The sequence below is a fragment of the Papio anubis genome, chromosome 14, assembly GCF_008728515.1.
Source record: "Papio anubis isolate 15944 chromosome 14, Panubis1.0, whole genome shotgun sequence".
In the NCBI taxonomy this organism is placed as follows: Eukaryota; Metazoa; Chordata; class Mammalia; order Primates; family Cercopithecidae; genus Papio; species Papio anubis.
The window spans coordinates 44,102,004-44,117,698 of NC_044989.1; the positions used below are offsets into that span (position 1 = coordinate 44,102,004).

The window sequence follows — 15,695 nt, forward strand, 5'->3', positions numbered from 1 at the left end:
GGGCAGGGGGAGGATCACTTGAGGCCAGGAGTTCGAGACCAACCTGGCCAACATGGTGAAACTCCATCTTTACTATACAAAAATTAGCTGAGTATGGTGGCGCACGCCTGTAATCCCAGCTACTTGGGAGGCTGAGGCACGAGAATCACTTGAACTCGGGAGGCGGAGGTTGCAGTGAGCTGAGATTGCACCACTGCACTTTGGCTTGAGCAACAGAGCAAGACTCTATCTCAAAAAAGAAAAAAAAAAAAAAAAAAAGACACTTGGCAAACCTGTAACATGTGCAGGTCCTGCACCTGGGCAGTGTGCTCAAGGCACTATGTCCACTGGGCCAAGACTCAACATTGGCCACGCCCCCTGCTTCCTTAAATCTAAGGCCATAAAAAGAGTTGAAGTAAAAGCCTGGCTAATACCATGACGACATTTACTTTCTGGCTTCCTGCCATCAACCCTCCCTCTCACACCATCTGTGGGCAGGTAGCAGATGCAGGAGAGAGAGTCCCACAAGACAGAAGGTCAACAGCACAAGTTGCAAGCAGCCTGCCTATGTCCCCAAGGCAAGGTCTCCCCTGATGTGAACAGTGTGACCCAAGTTGGCATTGAAACTGAACAGCAGGGACTCACCAAATTCAAATGAACAAGGAATACCCCAAAATCGGAAGAGTTCTCAAAACATTTTCAACATTTTGGTAATTAATTACCTCATCTCCAGTTAGGTCGATATTCCATATTAAGACATGTTTTATAATGGCAAACTCTCTTGACTACCTATCTTAGAATTTTTTTTGAAGTCACTATTTACAGTGTAGATATTAACAGGCATGAGAGTCAATACAGGGATAACTTTTATTTCAAAAAATTAAACACAAACCAATATTTTGCCCCTTCATAGATGAAGCCACATCTTTTCAGGATATGAGTATAAAGTAACAAGCCTAGGGCAGAGCTTGTGCTGACAAAGTGCTGAAACTAAAATGAGAGGAAACACATCGCTCTACTTTGGGATAAGTCATGACCAAGACTCAATTTCAGAGACGTTCTATGAACAGAGGTGCTTGGGAGCCACGGTGGCAGAAGGGAAAGAGGGGGAAGTACGCCGAAGAGCCTCCAGGCATGACAGACAGCCCCCTGAACAAGCACAAAAGACAGGCCCTTTGGGCTCTGCTTCTCACTGGAAAATGATGAAGGCTAGATCTGATGACTCCTAGTGCCAACATTTAATGAAATTTGAAAGTTATGCAGGACTTCACACATGTAAGGAATTGTTATATTGCAGAATATTATGCAATAGAAAGTTCACGATCACTATACTTAGCTCTAAAATTTTTCAGAGAAACAGCAGACTAATAAGTGAGTCTTAAATAAAGGAATAACATTTTAATGAAATAAACAGAGCAGGGAAACCAAAGAGCCAATTAGGGGAAGAATCTTGAAAAAGTATGGCTTCCCACAGCAGCAGCACTGAGGAAAATGCTATCAATTTATGCCAGAGGAAAAAAACTCCAAAAATGTCCAATAACCAAGCACACAGTTATGGTCAATAAGATTTTGAACATGTGTCACACATAAAGAAAATTTTCATTTATTTTTCCCTTCAAATATACTTCAAAATAACATGTAGACACAGAATCACAAATACATACAAAACAAAGTATCGCCTGCTTTTTCAGGAAGAATTTTCCCTCAATTCTTTTACCTGCTGTACATAAAATTCAAAGCTTTCCTGTTAAGGAGAAAAAAAGAGGGAAGTTAGAGATAAAGCTACCAGCAAGAGGTGATGGTACAAAACTTAAAAAATCATAAACACTACCAACTGGTAGCTAAGACGGCCAGGCCCATGGAAGATGCTGCCCCTCAAGCTTCAGCACACCTTCTTGTTTCATTAAATCACAAGTTCGAGGGCCTTGGGTTCAGAGTCAAAGTTAGCAGGAGTTAGGGTACGTGTGTATGTGCAAGCATGTGTGTACGTGCACATATGGAGGTATTTACACCTGGGTATGGAAGGCTGAGGTGTTCGAAATAAACATGGTGTAGTGACTTTCAGTTCAATGATGCAACAAAAAGGAATTGTGCATATGTGATTTCCCTTATTAAAGAAAACAGGCCGGGTGCAGTGGCTCACGCCTGTAATCTCAGCACTTTGGGAGGCCGAGCTGGGTGGATCATAAGGTCAGCAGTTCAAGACCAGCATGGTCAACATGGTGAAACCCCATCTCTACTAAAAATATAAAAATTTGCCAGGCATGGTGGCGGGTCCCTGTAATCCCAGCTACTCGGGAGGCTGAGGCAGGAGAATCGCTTGAACCCGGGAGGTGGAGCTTGCAGTGAGCCGAGATCGCGCCATTGCACTCCAGCCTGGGCGACAGAGCGAGACTCCGTTTCCAAAAAAAAAAAAAAAACTTTCCTACATGAAGAAATAAAAACCAACTTATGTAAATGAACAAGTAATTACCAGTGACATAATATGCTTGGCTGTTGAACTACAGGCCATTAAATCCTATTTCAAGTTGAAATGATAGAACTGCCCCAAGGACATTTGGTAAATCCATGCCTATAGCTGAAGGTCTGAGACAGACCTTGTATTTTAAATTGTGGCCCCAGAGAGCTATGTTCTCCCACTGCTGCAGCCAAGGCACACTGCTCAGTCCCTCAAGCCATCCCCTGAGGGTTCTTCACAGAGATCTAATCCTCATGTAATTAAGTCTTCAACTTATTTTCTTATACATTGTTATGAAGCGTACATAAATCTGTAGAGGTATTTTTTCCCTTTAATTAAGAAATACTCACAGGGGGTTCAGTGAAAGGGACAGACTCTCCAGCATTCTTCAGCAAAACTGCGTAACGCTTGAGAAACAGATCATCCAATTTTGTATTCTTTGCAGTCAAATGTTCATACAGTGCTTTAGCAGATGTGACATCTTTCTCTGAGACTGACAAAGAAAAAACTATATTAATCAGAGATAAAGACAACCTATCTTACTCTTTTCACCAAAACACTTAGCCACTCAGGGATGGCTGGATCCCTTCATCCCATGGCAAATGAACACTTAACTACCTTCAGTAAGAAGCCATGCTCAGAATCTACCATCTCCCTCACTACTTCTCTACATCCCTCATTCAGCATCACTCACTTTGAAGGAGAAGAAAATGACAAATATGGCTACATTTAAAGGCCTTTAGAATAATATTAATGGTACCATTCACTTAGGTTATTATTTTGAAGACCTATGATAGTTCAAGTGACCACAAACTGAAGTTCTCAGTTATAAAATAATACACACACCTACCATTCAATCCCCTTTGGCTTAAAACCACTTTGAAATCAAGATAATCCAGGAACTGTTGTGGAGAGGGACATGTCAATTATGGAGAAATCTACATCAAGATCATCAGCTCAACACCAAAAAAGTTTTTCATTTTTCTATTGTGAAGTAAATATGGAGAATATAGTTAGCTACAGTGATACACACAAAAAAACCCTATAGGCCGGGCGCGGTGGCTCACGCCTGTAATCCCAGCACTTTGGGAGGCCAAGGTGGGCAGATCACGAGGTCAGGAGATCAAGACCATCCTGGCTAACACGGTGAAACCCCATCTCTACTAAAAATACAAAAAATTAGCTGGGCATGGTGGCGGGCACCTGTAGTCCCAGTTACTCGGGAGGCTGAGGCAGGAGAATGGCGTGAAGCTGGGAGGCGGAGCTTGCAGTGAGCCGAGATCGTGCCACTGCACCCCAGCCTGGGTGACAGATCAAGACTCCATCTCAAAAAAAAAAAAAAAAAAAAAAACTTGTAAGAAGACATTAACAAGTTACACTAGTTTCACACAAGTGAATGATAAAATAACTTAGGAGCCAAATTTGGCTGGCTGTCTACTTGTGGCTGACTTGTGGAAATTTTTTAGTTTACCATCGAGATCGTAAGGTCTCTGCTAACAATTACTGCTGGTAATTCAACTCTTTAATTTTGCATTAGATTGTTAGCATCTAACCACCAAATAAACCCCTGCCCTACGCTGACTCTGATATTGTCAATCGCAACTCCAGCAGCACCAGGGGAACCCCTAACGTGGATATTAGAAGTTCAGCAATCAGAGTCTCCCAGAGTGGAATGAGGGTGAATGACTCATCAGCTCTTAGAGGAGTTGGAACACATCTTTGCTGTTTCCATGAAGTCAACTTCTTGTGTAAATCCTTTATTCCCCTCCCTAAGGAGCTGAACCCTTTCCCTACTACTATCAAGGGCTCAAGCTCTATCTTCTAGGAAGCTGCTCTGAAAATTCCAGCATCTTGCCTTTCTTTACTTCCTGATTTTTCTACCTTCCTCCCAAGATGGATTACCTCATTTAGTAGTAACACATATAGTTTTAGGCATTTGACACGATTTTACATTACAGGCATACCTTGGCTTTAATGCACTTTACAGATGTTGCATTATTTACAAATTGAAGGTTTGTGGTAACCCTGCCTTGAGCAAGTCTATTCATGCCATTTTTCCAACAGTATGTGCTTGCTTTGTGTCTCCGTGTCACACTCTGGTAATTCTTGGAATATTTCAAACTTATTGTTATATCTGTTATGGTGATCTGTGACCAGTGATCTTTGATGTTGCTACTGTAATTGTTTGGGGGGTGCTATGGAACCATGCACACGAAGACGGCAAACGTGAGAAATGTGTTCTGACTGTGATGTGGACTAGCAGTTCTGCCGTCTTCCTCTCCTCAGGCCTCCCTATTCTCTGAGACACAACAATATTGAAATTAGGCCAATTAAAAACTCTCTAATAGCCTCTAAGTGTTCAAGTGAAAGGAAGAGTCACACATCTCTCATTTTAAATCAAAAGTGAGAAATGATTAAGCTTAGCTTACTGAGGAAGGCATGTCAAAAGCCGAGATAGGCTGAAAGCGAGGCTTCTTGCGTGGAACAGCCAGTTGTGAATGCAAAGGAAAAGTCCTTGAAGGAAATTAAAAGTGCTACTCCACTGAACACACAAATGATAAGAAACTGACACAGCCTTACTGCTGAAATGGAGAAAGTTTTATTGGTCTGGATATAAGATCAAACCAGCCTCAACATTCCCTTAAAAGCCCAAGCCTAATCCAGTGCAAGGCCCTAACACTCTTCAATTCTATGAAGGCTGAGAGAGGTGAAGAAGTTATAAAAGGAAAGTCTGAAGCTAGCAGAGGCTGGTTCTTGAGGTTTAAGGAGAGAAGCCATCTCTATGACATAAAAGTCCAAGGTGAAGCAGCAAATGCTGATGCAGAAGCTACAGCAGGTTATCCAGAAAATCTAGCTAAGACCACTGATGAAGGCGGCTACACTGAACGACAGATACTCAATGTAGATAAAACAGTCATATTAGAAGATGTCATCTAAGACTTTCATAACTAGAGAGGAAAAGCCAATGCTTGGCTTTTGAAGGACAGGTTGACTCTATTTTCAATGGCTAATGCAGCTGGTGACTTTAAGTTGAAGCCAGTGCTCACTTACCATTCCCAAATCCTAGGGCCCTTAAGAATTATGCTAAATTTATTCTGTCTGTGTTCTATAAATGGAACAACAAAGCCTGGAGGACAGCACTGATGTTTATACATGGTTTACTGAGTATTTAAAGCCTGCTGTAGAGACCTACTGCTCAGGAAAAAAAAGATTCCTTTCAAAATATTACTGCTCAGTGATAATGCACCTGGTCACCCAAGAGCTCTGAAGGAGATATACAGGGAGATTAATGTTCTCAGGTGCCCTCATACAACATCCATTCTGCAGCCCATAGATCAAGGAGTAATCTAGACTTTCAAGTCTTACACATTTTGGGCTCACTTCGGCAACACATGCACTAAAATTGGAATGATACAGAGAAGATTAGCATGGCCCCCGCACAAAGATGGCATGCAAATGTGTAAAGCACTCCATGTTTTAAAAATAAATTTAAAACAAAAACAAACATGTTTCATAAGGCTATAGCTGACACAGACAGTGATTCTTCTGATGGATCTGGGCAAAGTAAACTGAAAACCCTCTGGGAAAGGTTCACCATTCTAGATGCCATTAAGAACATTTGTTGGGCCGGGCGCGGTGGCTCAAGCCTGTAATCCCAGCACTTTGGGAGGCCGAGGCGGGCGGATCACGAGGTCAGGAGATCGAGACCATCCTGGCTAACACGGTGAAACCCCGTCTCTACTAAAAATACAAAAAACTAGCCGGGCGTGGTGGCGGGCGCCTGTAGTCCCAGCTACTCGGAGGCTGAGGCAGGAGAATGGCGTGAACCTGGGAGGCGGAGCTTGCAGTGAGCCGAGATCGCGCCACTGCACTCCAGCCTGGGTGACACAGCACGAGACTCTGTCTCAAAAAAAAAAAAAAAAAAAAAAAAAGAACATTTGTTAACAGGAGTTTGGGAGAAGCTGACTCCAACCCTCGTGGATGAACCCCTTCGAGGGTCTCAAGATCTCTGTGGAGGAAATCACTGCAGATGTGGTGGAAATAGCAAGACAACTAGAAGGAGAAGTGGAGCCTGAAGATGTGACTGAACTGCTGCAATTTCATGATCAAACTTAACATGATGAGAAGCTGTTTCCTACGGATGAGCAAAGAAAGTGGTTTCTTGAGAAGGAATCGACTCTTGGTGAAGATGCCGTGAACACTGTTTAGATGACAACAAAGGATTTAGAGTATCGCATACATTTAGTTAATAAAGCAATTGTATGGTTTGAGAAGACTGACTCCAATTTTGAAAAGATGTTCAACTGCAGATAAATGCTAACAAACAACATCGCATAGTACAGAGAAATCTTTCATGAAAGATAAAGTCAGTTGATGTGGCAAACTTTATTGTTGTCTTATTTTAAGACACCTCAACCTTCAGCCATCAGCATTGAGGCGAGACCTTCTACCAGCAAGATTACGACTCACTGAAGGCTCAGATGATTGTTAACTATTTTTAGCAATAAAGTATTTTAAATTAAGGTATGTATTTTTAAAAAACATAACGCTATTGCACACTTAATACACTACACTATCGTGTAAATGTAACTTTTATATGCACTGGGAAACCAAAAAATTCATGTAACTCACTTTGTTCATTATATTTTTGCTTTAATGTGGTGGTCTGGAACCATATCTTCCAGGTATGCCTGTGGTTAGTTACTGGAAATCTGAGAAATTTTATGACTATATCTCTATTTTGAAATACAGAATGTTCTCCTCAGAAGTATAGAAAAAGAGAACTGACTTACTAATTCTGACTCCTGAGTCTGTTGTCCTCCCATAGATAAAATCAATGAAGCAATTATTTACCCCATGCCTCCAGTGAGCAAATCAGTGGGCAACAGATGGAGAGGCGATCATGATTGAGAAACGCTAACATTTATTTTGATGACTGAGGAAACTTCAGACTAGTTTCCTTTCATATGTGATTGTCTGGCAATCAGGGAACAAACTGGTTAAAAGACCAGAATTTGAACTGGGACGTAAAAACCTTGGGCTACTTTTTAATCAAGGGTCTATCATTTCAAAGGAGTAGCAGGCAAGCAGAGAGGGTACTGAAGGAGCAAGAAGGCCGGTTAAGTGAGTCTCAAATTTCTGCTTGTTTCAGGTGGCAGGCCCTTGGGGAGACTGAACTAGTTTCTGATATATAAGTCCAAGAGGATTTCTAGGTCTTTCCAGGAGACTGGGATTCTACTCAATATACCTGGACTGCTCGGAAGACGTTCAGTAATACTTTTAAATGTTAAAGTTATATGCATAATTTCATATTTTTCTTAATATATGGTTTTAAAACATATTCCAGCACTGAGTTATTTATATCATAATTATCTGATATTTAGGATTACTGCCTTTGAGCTGAAGACTGACTTAGTTGACTATACTACAAGTCATTTACATAATATAGTCACTTAAATAATAAAGCCATTTAAATAATCCAATAATATAGTCAAATTAAACTTATATTACCATAGCTTTTCATGAGGGAACTATATGCTTCTTCCTTTTCGTTTAATTCAGGAATCAATTCTAACAGAGATTTCAGAGTTGATGCCTAGGAAATTAAATAAAGGTAATATTACCAAAACCTCAAATTAACAGTGAAATAGAACACTGACAAATCAACCCTATATTAAAATTTTTCACAATAATTATAACAGAACTGCCTATTCAATTTAATGGACTATTGTCCCTTGTATATTAGCATTTGATACTGACTCAATAATCTACAGCTAAAACAAACCAGCATTTTTCACAGTTAATGCAATTCCACTTACATTTCTACAAATATTTTCCTAGAATATGAAAAACATTGCTTCTTTTGTCAAGTGGTGACCATACCATACCAAGAAGTTATAAGATTCCCAAGGGTAGAGAGATAACCCTATCTTTAGGTGCCACAACTGGTTGATGAAATTGTAAAGAATTCAGTTAAAACATTCTGAAGTTTTACCCACTTGACATACAAAAAAAGAGCATTTCCAGGATCTCTCTGAAATTTTTACTTATTTCTTCCAGGGAATAAGCAGACTCAGCTATGGTTTTATTTCCCGTAGCAAGTGAATACAGAACTGCTATGCCCTAATGAATATCTGCTGAGTATTTCCCACCCTACTCCAACATCACCGGATAAATCCATGATGGACATATAAACATTTATGCCTTCTTCCTATCTCACCAAGAGGAGCAAAATCTGGCTTAACTATTTTACTGTCAAACAATGGAACACTGTTAACAGGCATCTTAAAAATCCTAACTCCTTTTTATAGCATGTTTATTCAGTCCACACCTGGACCTGCATCCTCCCAGGGCTTCTTCTATTTTAAACTCTCCTGGGTGGAATGTTCTAAGCAGATACGTTGCTGTGCATTTCCCGTCCCATCTCCTGGACAAGGGAACAGGGACTTGGCACAATCCCAAATGTGGACTGACAAGTGCTTTTCAGATTCCTTGTACTTTTTAATCACAAATATAAAAACGTAGCCTCTGACAGGAAAGAAAGGGCAATTAAATACTTTCTAAAAGTTGTTTATAGTAAATAAATACATGAGTCACAGAAGCAATGAAGCAAATTTTTAAAAAGTGTAGGTATATTTAGGGGAAGTGTGTAGAAATTAAGGAAAACGTAGATCTCCCAAAATGGACACAGCCTAAATGTTTCAAATAAAACAAGCATCACAGTCGGCATGTGGTTTGAAACTTCATAAAGAACCCAAATAAACTAAGAATGTAGTTTCTGGGGTACAAGAGGTAAAATGAGATCTAAGAGAAATTTAATTTTATACTTACTGTTAAACATCAATAGAATTTAATATACCTACTATGTACCCACAGAAACTTTTTAAAATAATAATAAATTTTTCAAAAGGACTTGGTTCTGTTACACACTCACCCACCCCTTCCTTATACAGTGTAAAAAAAAAAGTAACTGTACAAATTAGAATATTTGTGGCTCCATATCAATTTGAAAGCCAAGTGGCTCATTTACCTGATGGTTTATACCTGATAAATGCTCAAAAGTAGCCACGTGCTGGGAGACACTCTGGAGTATACATTTCCCTTGGCAGTGCTTCTGCATTGTTAACTATCCCAAGGTGACCTAAGCAATGTAATTTTAATCCTTTTTTTTTTTTTTTTTTTAAAGTAAAGACAAGGTTTCGCCAGGCTGGTCTCAAACTCCTGACCTCAAGTGATCCACCCACCTCGGCCTCCCAAAGTGCTGGGATTACAGGTGTGAGCCACCATGCCTGGCCTAATCTTGCATTTTTAAGGGCCTTTTCTTGGAGCTCTCAATGCATAACTATGTAAGTGGAAAATTCCTGCATGAACTTGTTTTACATTTCTAGTTACATCTAAAAGATGACAAAACTGACTCTATCAACATCCTCTAAAAGTAAGTAAGTAAAGACAAGAAAAGTCTTGAATCTCTACAGTATTCTCAAATAAGGTCCTGAACCAATAGGCTTTTATGTTAAATTCAATACTTCTGAGCAAGGCACGTGCAGTATCGTTGATTTGTTAGCAAGTAAAGCAGAGTACCTTTCCTCGTTTCCCAGAATTCCTAAGGAAGAACACCAACAAAATCGAGGTTTGTTCAGCAATTGCACCACATCTCTAAAAATTAAAACATTATTCAGTAAGTGAAGGTTTCTGATAAACAAGCGGATCAAACTGAATATTTCCAATTAAGAAAGTTCACAATAATACAGTAGTGTATTATTACCAATAGGAAGGCCTAATAGTCGACTATTATTTTTTAAGGCAAGAAAAAAGAAAACAAGTGTAAGCTATGCCAAGCTTTGCTAAATGCTGTCCTTGGCATTGCAAGTATAAAGTTTGTTTAAAAAGAAAAGGGAAAAATTAAACTAATGCTTCAACAACCACAGAATAAGGTTTAGGACTGGAAAGAAAGAGGAAAAAAAGAAACACTATTCCTCTCCAATTATACTGCCAAGCATTCACAAGTGAGCTAGGGATCATAAGGTTAATTATACATTTAATAAGGTGTCAGGGAGATAACTGCTCGTTTCTTTATAAAAATTAAAATGTACAAAGCAAGTTCTCTTTAAAGTATAATTACCTACACTTATGCATACAAAAGGACTGATTTCAATCTCTCTATTTTATAAAAGGCTTTCATTGCAACAGACAGCCACCGCTTGAGAAAGAGACCAAAGTTAAACTCAAAAAAAAGTTTATATGACAGACCAGATAAATCAAGTGTCTATCCAATCTTAGATGCTATAGTAAAATCAAATATGGCAAGACAATATTTTAGTTTACACTCATCACAGATGTCATTCTTTTAAGTTTCTAAAAGAACACTGCTCTTTCAAAGCTTTAAAACACTGTCAATACTAAAACTAATGGTATAAAAAACTTTTTAGGGACACACAGAACATTTACATTATGCACTGATGTTTTTGACATCTGTGAATAAAGTATTCTTCACTACGGCAAGAATAATCTCTTACTGTTTGACAAGCAGGTAAAGGATGGGTGAAGGGTTTATCATCTGAAACCCCAGTCTAGTGATGAGATGGTAAATGAAAAGACTCTGCTGTGGCATCAACACTCAGCTACCACCAAGAGCCCTTCAGTGAGGTCACTGCACATAACGCAGTTCTTTCTGAGGGAGTAGGTACCATCCCTGCTGCCTCCCACCTAGGCAGCTGTCAATCGTGCTCTTCAAGAAAAACCTTGATTATGGCAGAGAACAAGCTGGTAGATGAAGTACCAAGTGCCACTTTCTAAAGAACTATCAAAAGGATGTGTTAAAACTGATTGCATACCATCATGTGTAAAATTAGATATGTATATGCTTATTACACCCCTAGTAGGTACTTAGATATGTACGTATGAAGATAAAGCATGAGTATCTTTTTTTTTTTTTTTTTAAACCACGGAAGAGCCGGGCGCGGTGGCTCAAGCCTGTAATCCCAGCACTTTGGGAGGCCGAGACGGGCGGATCACGAGGTCAGGAGATCGAGACCATCCTGGCTAACACGGTGAAACCCCGTCTCTACTAAAAAATACAAAAAACTAGCCGAGCGAAGTGGCGGGCGCCTGTGGTCCCAGCTACTCGGGAGGCTGAGGCAGGAGAATGGCGTGAACCCGGGAGGCGGAGCTTGCAGTGAGCTGAGATCCGGCCACTGCACTCCAGCCTGGGCGACAGAGCCAGACTCAGTCTCAAAAAAAAAAAAAAAAAAAAAAAAAACCACGGAAGATAGCAAAATAAAACAATTTTAAAAGTCCTGAAATCCCTATCATAAACTGCCTTTTCCTTAAAATTAAAAAAAAAAAAAAAAAAAAAAAGGGAAAAAAAAGTAAACAAGCCAAACAAAGCAAGAAAATTCCCAGTGAACTGGAATTTCTCTTCTCCAGCAACAAAAGTAAGAGTCTGAGAAGCAGTGCTAATTCATCCGTTATAAAACTGTTAACAGAGACCCAGTTTTTCAAGAATTCCTTTTAAAAGTGGCTTGGATTCTACTGTCAAACTAGATGAACTTTAAGGATCAAAACTGGAGGTCAAGCACATGGGTACAGTTTTACCTTCCCTATCTACTACTTAACATCTTCCGCAGCTGGTAAAAATGTAAGGGAATATAATACTATTTACGATCAGAAATTGGTCCCAGGCCTCAATTTGACACAGGGAGTCTACACAAACACAGCCGCTGGCGGGATCACGGTGACTGTTTGACTGCCACCTGCTGGGAAGGGGCTCCCCGGCGGTGCCTGTTTGTGTACATTGCCAGTGGCAGCTCCGATCACCCACCGTTCTGTCGGCACTTGGCGTAGCTTTATATTTAGTGCTGTTAAAATGGCATGAATGCAGTTGTCTCCTTCGCTGAAGATTGCTAATTTAACTGAGAGTGCGGGCCACAGAGACCTGCATTTGTCATTTAATGTGTCTGTGACACACAAGTGAATAGAAAACATATTCAACTCTTAATAAACCTTGAATAAGGCACCGAGAATGTTTGAGTATTCAAGTGAGAAGCTGTACTTGAAAAGCAAACATTTCCTACTTTTTGTTTGCAAACTGTGTTGCCATGGTGATGCACAGTATCTAGAGCATTTGAGAAATTAAAGTAGAAAATCAAAGAAATTGTTGTTTTGCATTACCTATCTGCACAGAAACATTTGCCTTTAATTATTTCAGCAAAACTCATTGCCCCTACCTACTCCCCACCCTACTCCCTTCCAACCTTAATTCTAAGGACATTTCTGGTTTGATCTGGGATCTTTAAAAACAACTAACCTAAAACCTACCATCCAGTCCTTGTCCTGCAACCTTGATTCACACTGAATTTAAACAGGCTAGCTGCGCACCACACTGAATTTCCAGTATTCCACCACACACCTATGTCTAGGAATTTCTCAGTTTACTTCTTGCAAGCCTCGAGCCCCACTGCTCATTACCTGTAGGAGAGCTCTGGCATCGTCCACCTTGCCTGCGTCCACAAGTTGAAGGAAAAAATCAGTGACAGGTTTATAAATTGCAAACTGATTGGCCAATCTCTCTGCCATGATGCTTACTGGAAAAATGACAGGTAAGAAAAATCATTAGAACAGTGGTATAACTCACCTACCAAAGAAATTTGGTCTAGTCTCACTAGAGAGAAAATGTGCTTTTGTGTTCTTCAGCATAAACAACTAACTTACTCTTTTCAACTGCTGGTTCCAACTGCTCCTCTATTACTTTTCTGAATAAGTATGCCAAGCCAAAGTATTGGGGTTCAATGCCTGGATTCTCTGAAGTAAGCATATTTTCAATGTTTTCTATTGCGACATCTATGTTATTGCTGTTAGAAAAAAGCAAAATAAATTATTTTAAAATTTGCTTTTATATTAATATTGCAGACAGTTTAGTATAAGAACTTACTTTTATATCCACTCATGCTAATACTTTAGGAAAAAAATGAAATACATTTACAAGTAATCAAATAAAAACACTGCAACTGAAACCCAATCACATTTAAGTAGCAAAAACAATCACTAGCTGGTTCATGCTACTGTGGTTGCTTATCTTATTTCACAGCAGTTGAAATAGTTGCTTGTTTTAACAATGCTCTACAGACAAGATCAAACAACTATATACAGGAGAATTAATGAAGATAACTTAAAAAATTCTGTATCTTAAATATTTTTGCCACTCTTTGGATATAAAATGAAAACTTGTATAAATGCTATAATTTTGGCTTTATGATCTACAACTGGTCACTACTGCATAAAAATCATATTTAACATCCCAGGGTTCTTAAAGATACTGATGATGTTTCAAAAGGCATATATGCATGTCTCTAACTTACAGTCGCCTCAATTTCTTTTTGTCAGGTATGATACATTTGGAAAATACTCAATTTATACTAAAAACCTCAGGAAAAAGTATCTTCACACTTTGAAAAAAATCAGTTACATGGTCTTATTTAGCAAGTTACGGTAAAAATTATCTCTGACTATCTTTTTGGTTAAGGTAATCTATAATGGATACCTTACTGTTATGGCATACTAAATCCAATCAGTCAATATTGTGTTGAAATTATATTAAACATAAGAATTCTCTAAAAATGAATACTCTGTTATAATATATTTTTCTTATAAGTTTTAAAGAATTACTTAATAGTGAATATGTTCTCCAAATCATATAAAACTGTGTTTATATGGTAAAACTTTAAAATTCACCCAGTTCTTAGATGAGTAATCTCCTCAATCTTCTGATTTAAAACAATCACATTTTCTTATTAAAGGAAAGTTGTATTTGGGGAAATAGTTTGAAAAGGTCAAAACAAAACACAACTGTTTCTCTGCTCGAAGAAAGAACAAACAAAAAAAACCCTACAAAAACAAACATTACATTTTAATATCATGTCCCATTAAATGTATGCAAGATTACTAAAGAACATTTTTTCTAAAAACATATTAAGAGTATCAAATTCCATAAAGTACTTTGCTAGGGGGCTTATTAAAAATCAAGTCCTTATTTACTTCTATAGGGGTAATTCTCAAAAGGAATTTAGAGACAGTGGTAAGAAAATCAGCTCTAAATACCTCCCTTTTTGTGGGGGGGGGGGTGTGTGTTCACAGGGTGGGTAAGGAATATGAATACAGAAATGCACATTTTTAACAAGCTTGCAGGGCCCTCTCCTTCACAATATTCTACTAGTGTTCCTGTCAAATATTACTGACAAACAAATGAGTTCATTTTTCATTTCTGAACAAAGTGTTTCGACAAGAGGTCTGACATATATACACAGGAATGAGAAAGGTTATCAACTGTGGAGCAAGATTTATGAATTTGGTAAATGCTGTTTGTTCTAAGATTTAAGGTAAAGAAAAAACATATTTTTCAACATATAATTACTCCCTAATCAGCAACCAACATCAACATTTCCTCTGCAGTTGATACGGTTTCCACATGTCTAAAAGTTTTTAAAAGGTGGTATCTCAGGTAATGCCCATTCTAGTGGCCAATGAAGGAAAAGAAGGCTTGCAAATACTCACTTCTTTATTTGTGCCAAAGCAGTGTTATTGATGAAAACCATTTTTGAAAGTCCAATGGAGTCTTCGAGTCCATTTACCATCTTCTGAACTACTTCTATGTTTTCAACATCACCCTTCATGGCCAATGCCTGGATGAGGCGGGTCACTGCTATCTCCGAAGGGATCTGCTGCTGATCCAATGCTGTTTTCAGCGTTGTTAGAGCCTCTAAAATACAAGAGCAGGAGACACGGCTTTTCTTATATGACCTGTGCTGACTTTAATGCATTTTGAAAACCAGCTTTTAAATATGAGCACCAAATGGCCATATACAAAAAGCTATGAATAATTTAGATTACAGAAAATATTAATACTTCATGAGATACCCCCCAAAATTATGTACTTGACTACATAAGATATTTGAGGCCTGAGAAATTTCTTCTTTCAGGCACAGAGAAAATATAAATGTTACCGACAATATGAGTTCCATTTAGGGATAACATTTAGTGACTAAAGTTGATAAGTTCAAATGAATATAAATAAGAGTTTCTAAAAATTAGAGTTTCCAAAAATGTGTGACTTCTATCCATGTTCATACTTGTCCAGATTTTATTAACTCAAAGATTAAATGATCATCGAAACTCAATATCCCAACAATTCTTTCTCAAAAACAGTATCTCCCTCTAGGATCAATGTTCCAAACTGAAACATTCAACTTTCACACCAACAAAT

The 15,695-nt window shown here is 38.7% G+C and overlaps 1 protein-coding gene and 1 non-coding gene across 2 annotated transcripts in view; one reads left to right on the plus strand and one right to left on the minus strand.

The window, feature by feature from the left end:
- Positions 1-827: 827 nt before the first annotated feature.
- Positions 828-15,695, minus strand: part of LRPPRC (leucine rich pentatricopeptide repeat containing) — a 119,290-nt gene continuing 104,422 nt past the window's right edge. Inside the window, exons 32-38 of the mRNA XM_003908571.4 lie at positions 14,987-15,191; positions 13,148-13,287; positions 12,905-13,020; positions 10,019-10,093; positions 7,949-8,033; positions 2,788-2,930; positions 828-1,723 (exon numbers count right to left, since the gene is read on the minus strand). Of these exons, the coding sequence (XP_003908620.3) occupies positions 1,667-1,723; positions 2,788-2,930; positions 7,949-8,033; positions 10,019-10,093; positions 12,905-13,020; positions 13,148-13,287; positions 14,987-15,191 (821 nt within the window). The 3' untranslated portion in view covers positions 828-1,666. The remainder of the gene's footprint in view (positions 1,724-2,787; positions 2,931-7,948; positions 8,034-10,018; positions 10,094-12,904; positions 13,021-13,147; positions 13,288-14,986; positions 15,192-15,695) is intronic.
- LOC116270497 lies at positions 5,811-5,917 on the plus strand. The gene has a single exon (XR_004178524.1). It is a non-coding gene; the product is annotated as a U6 spliceosomal RNA (small nuclear RNA).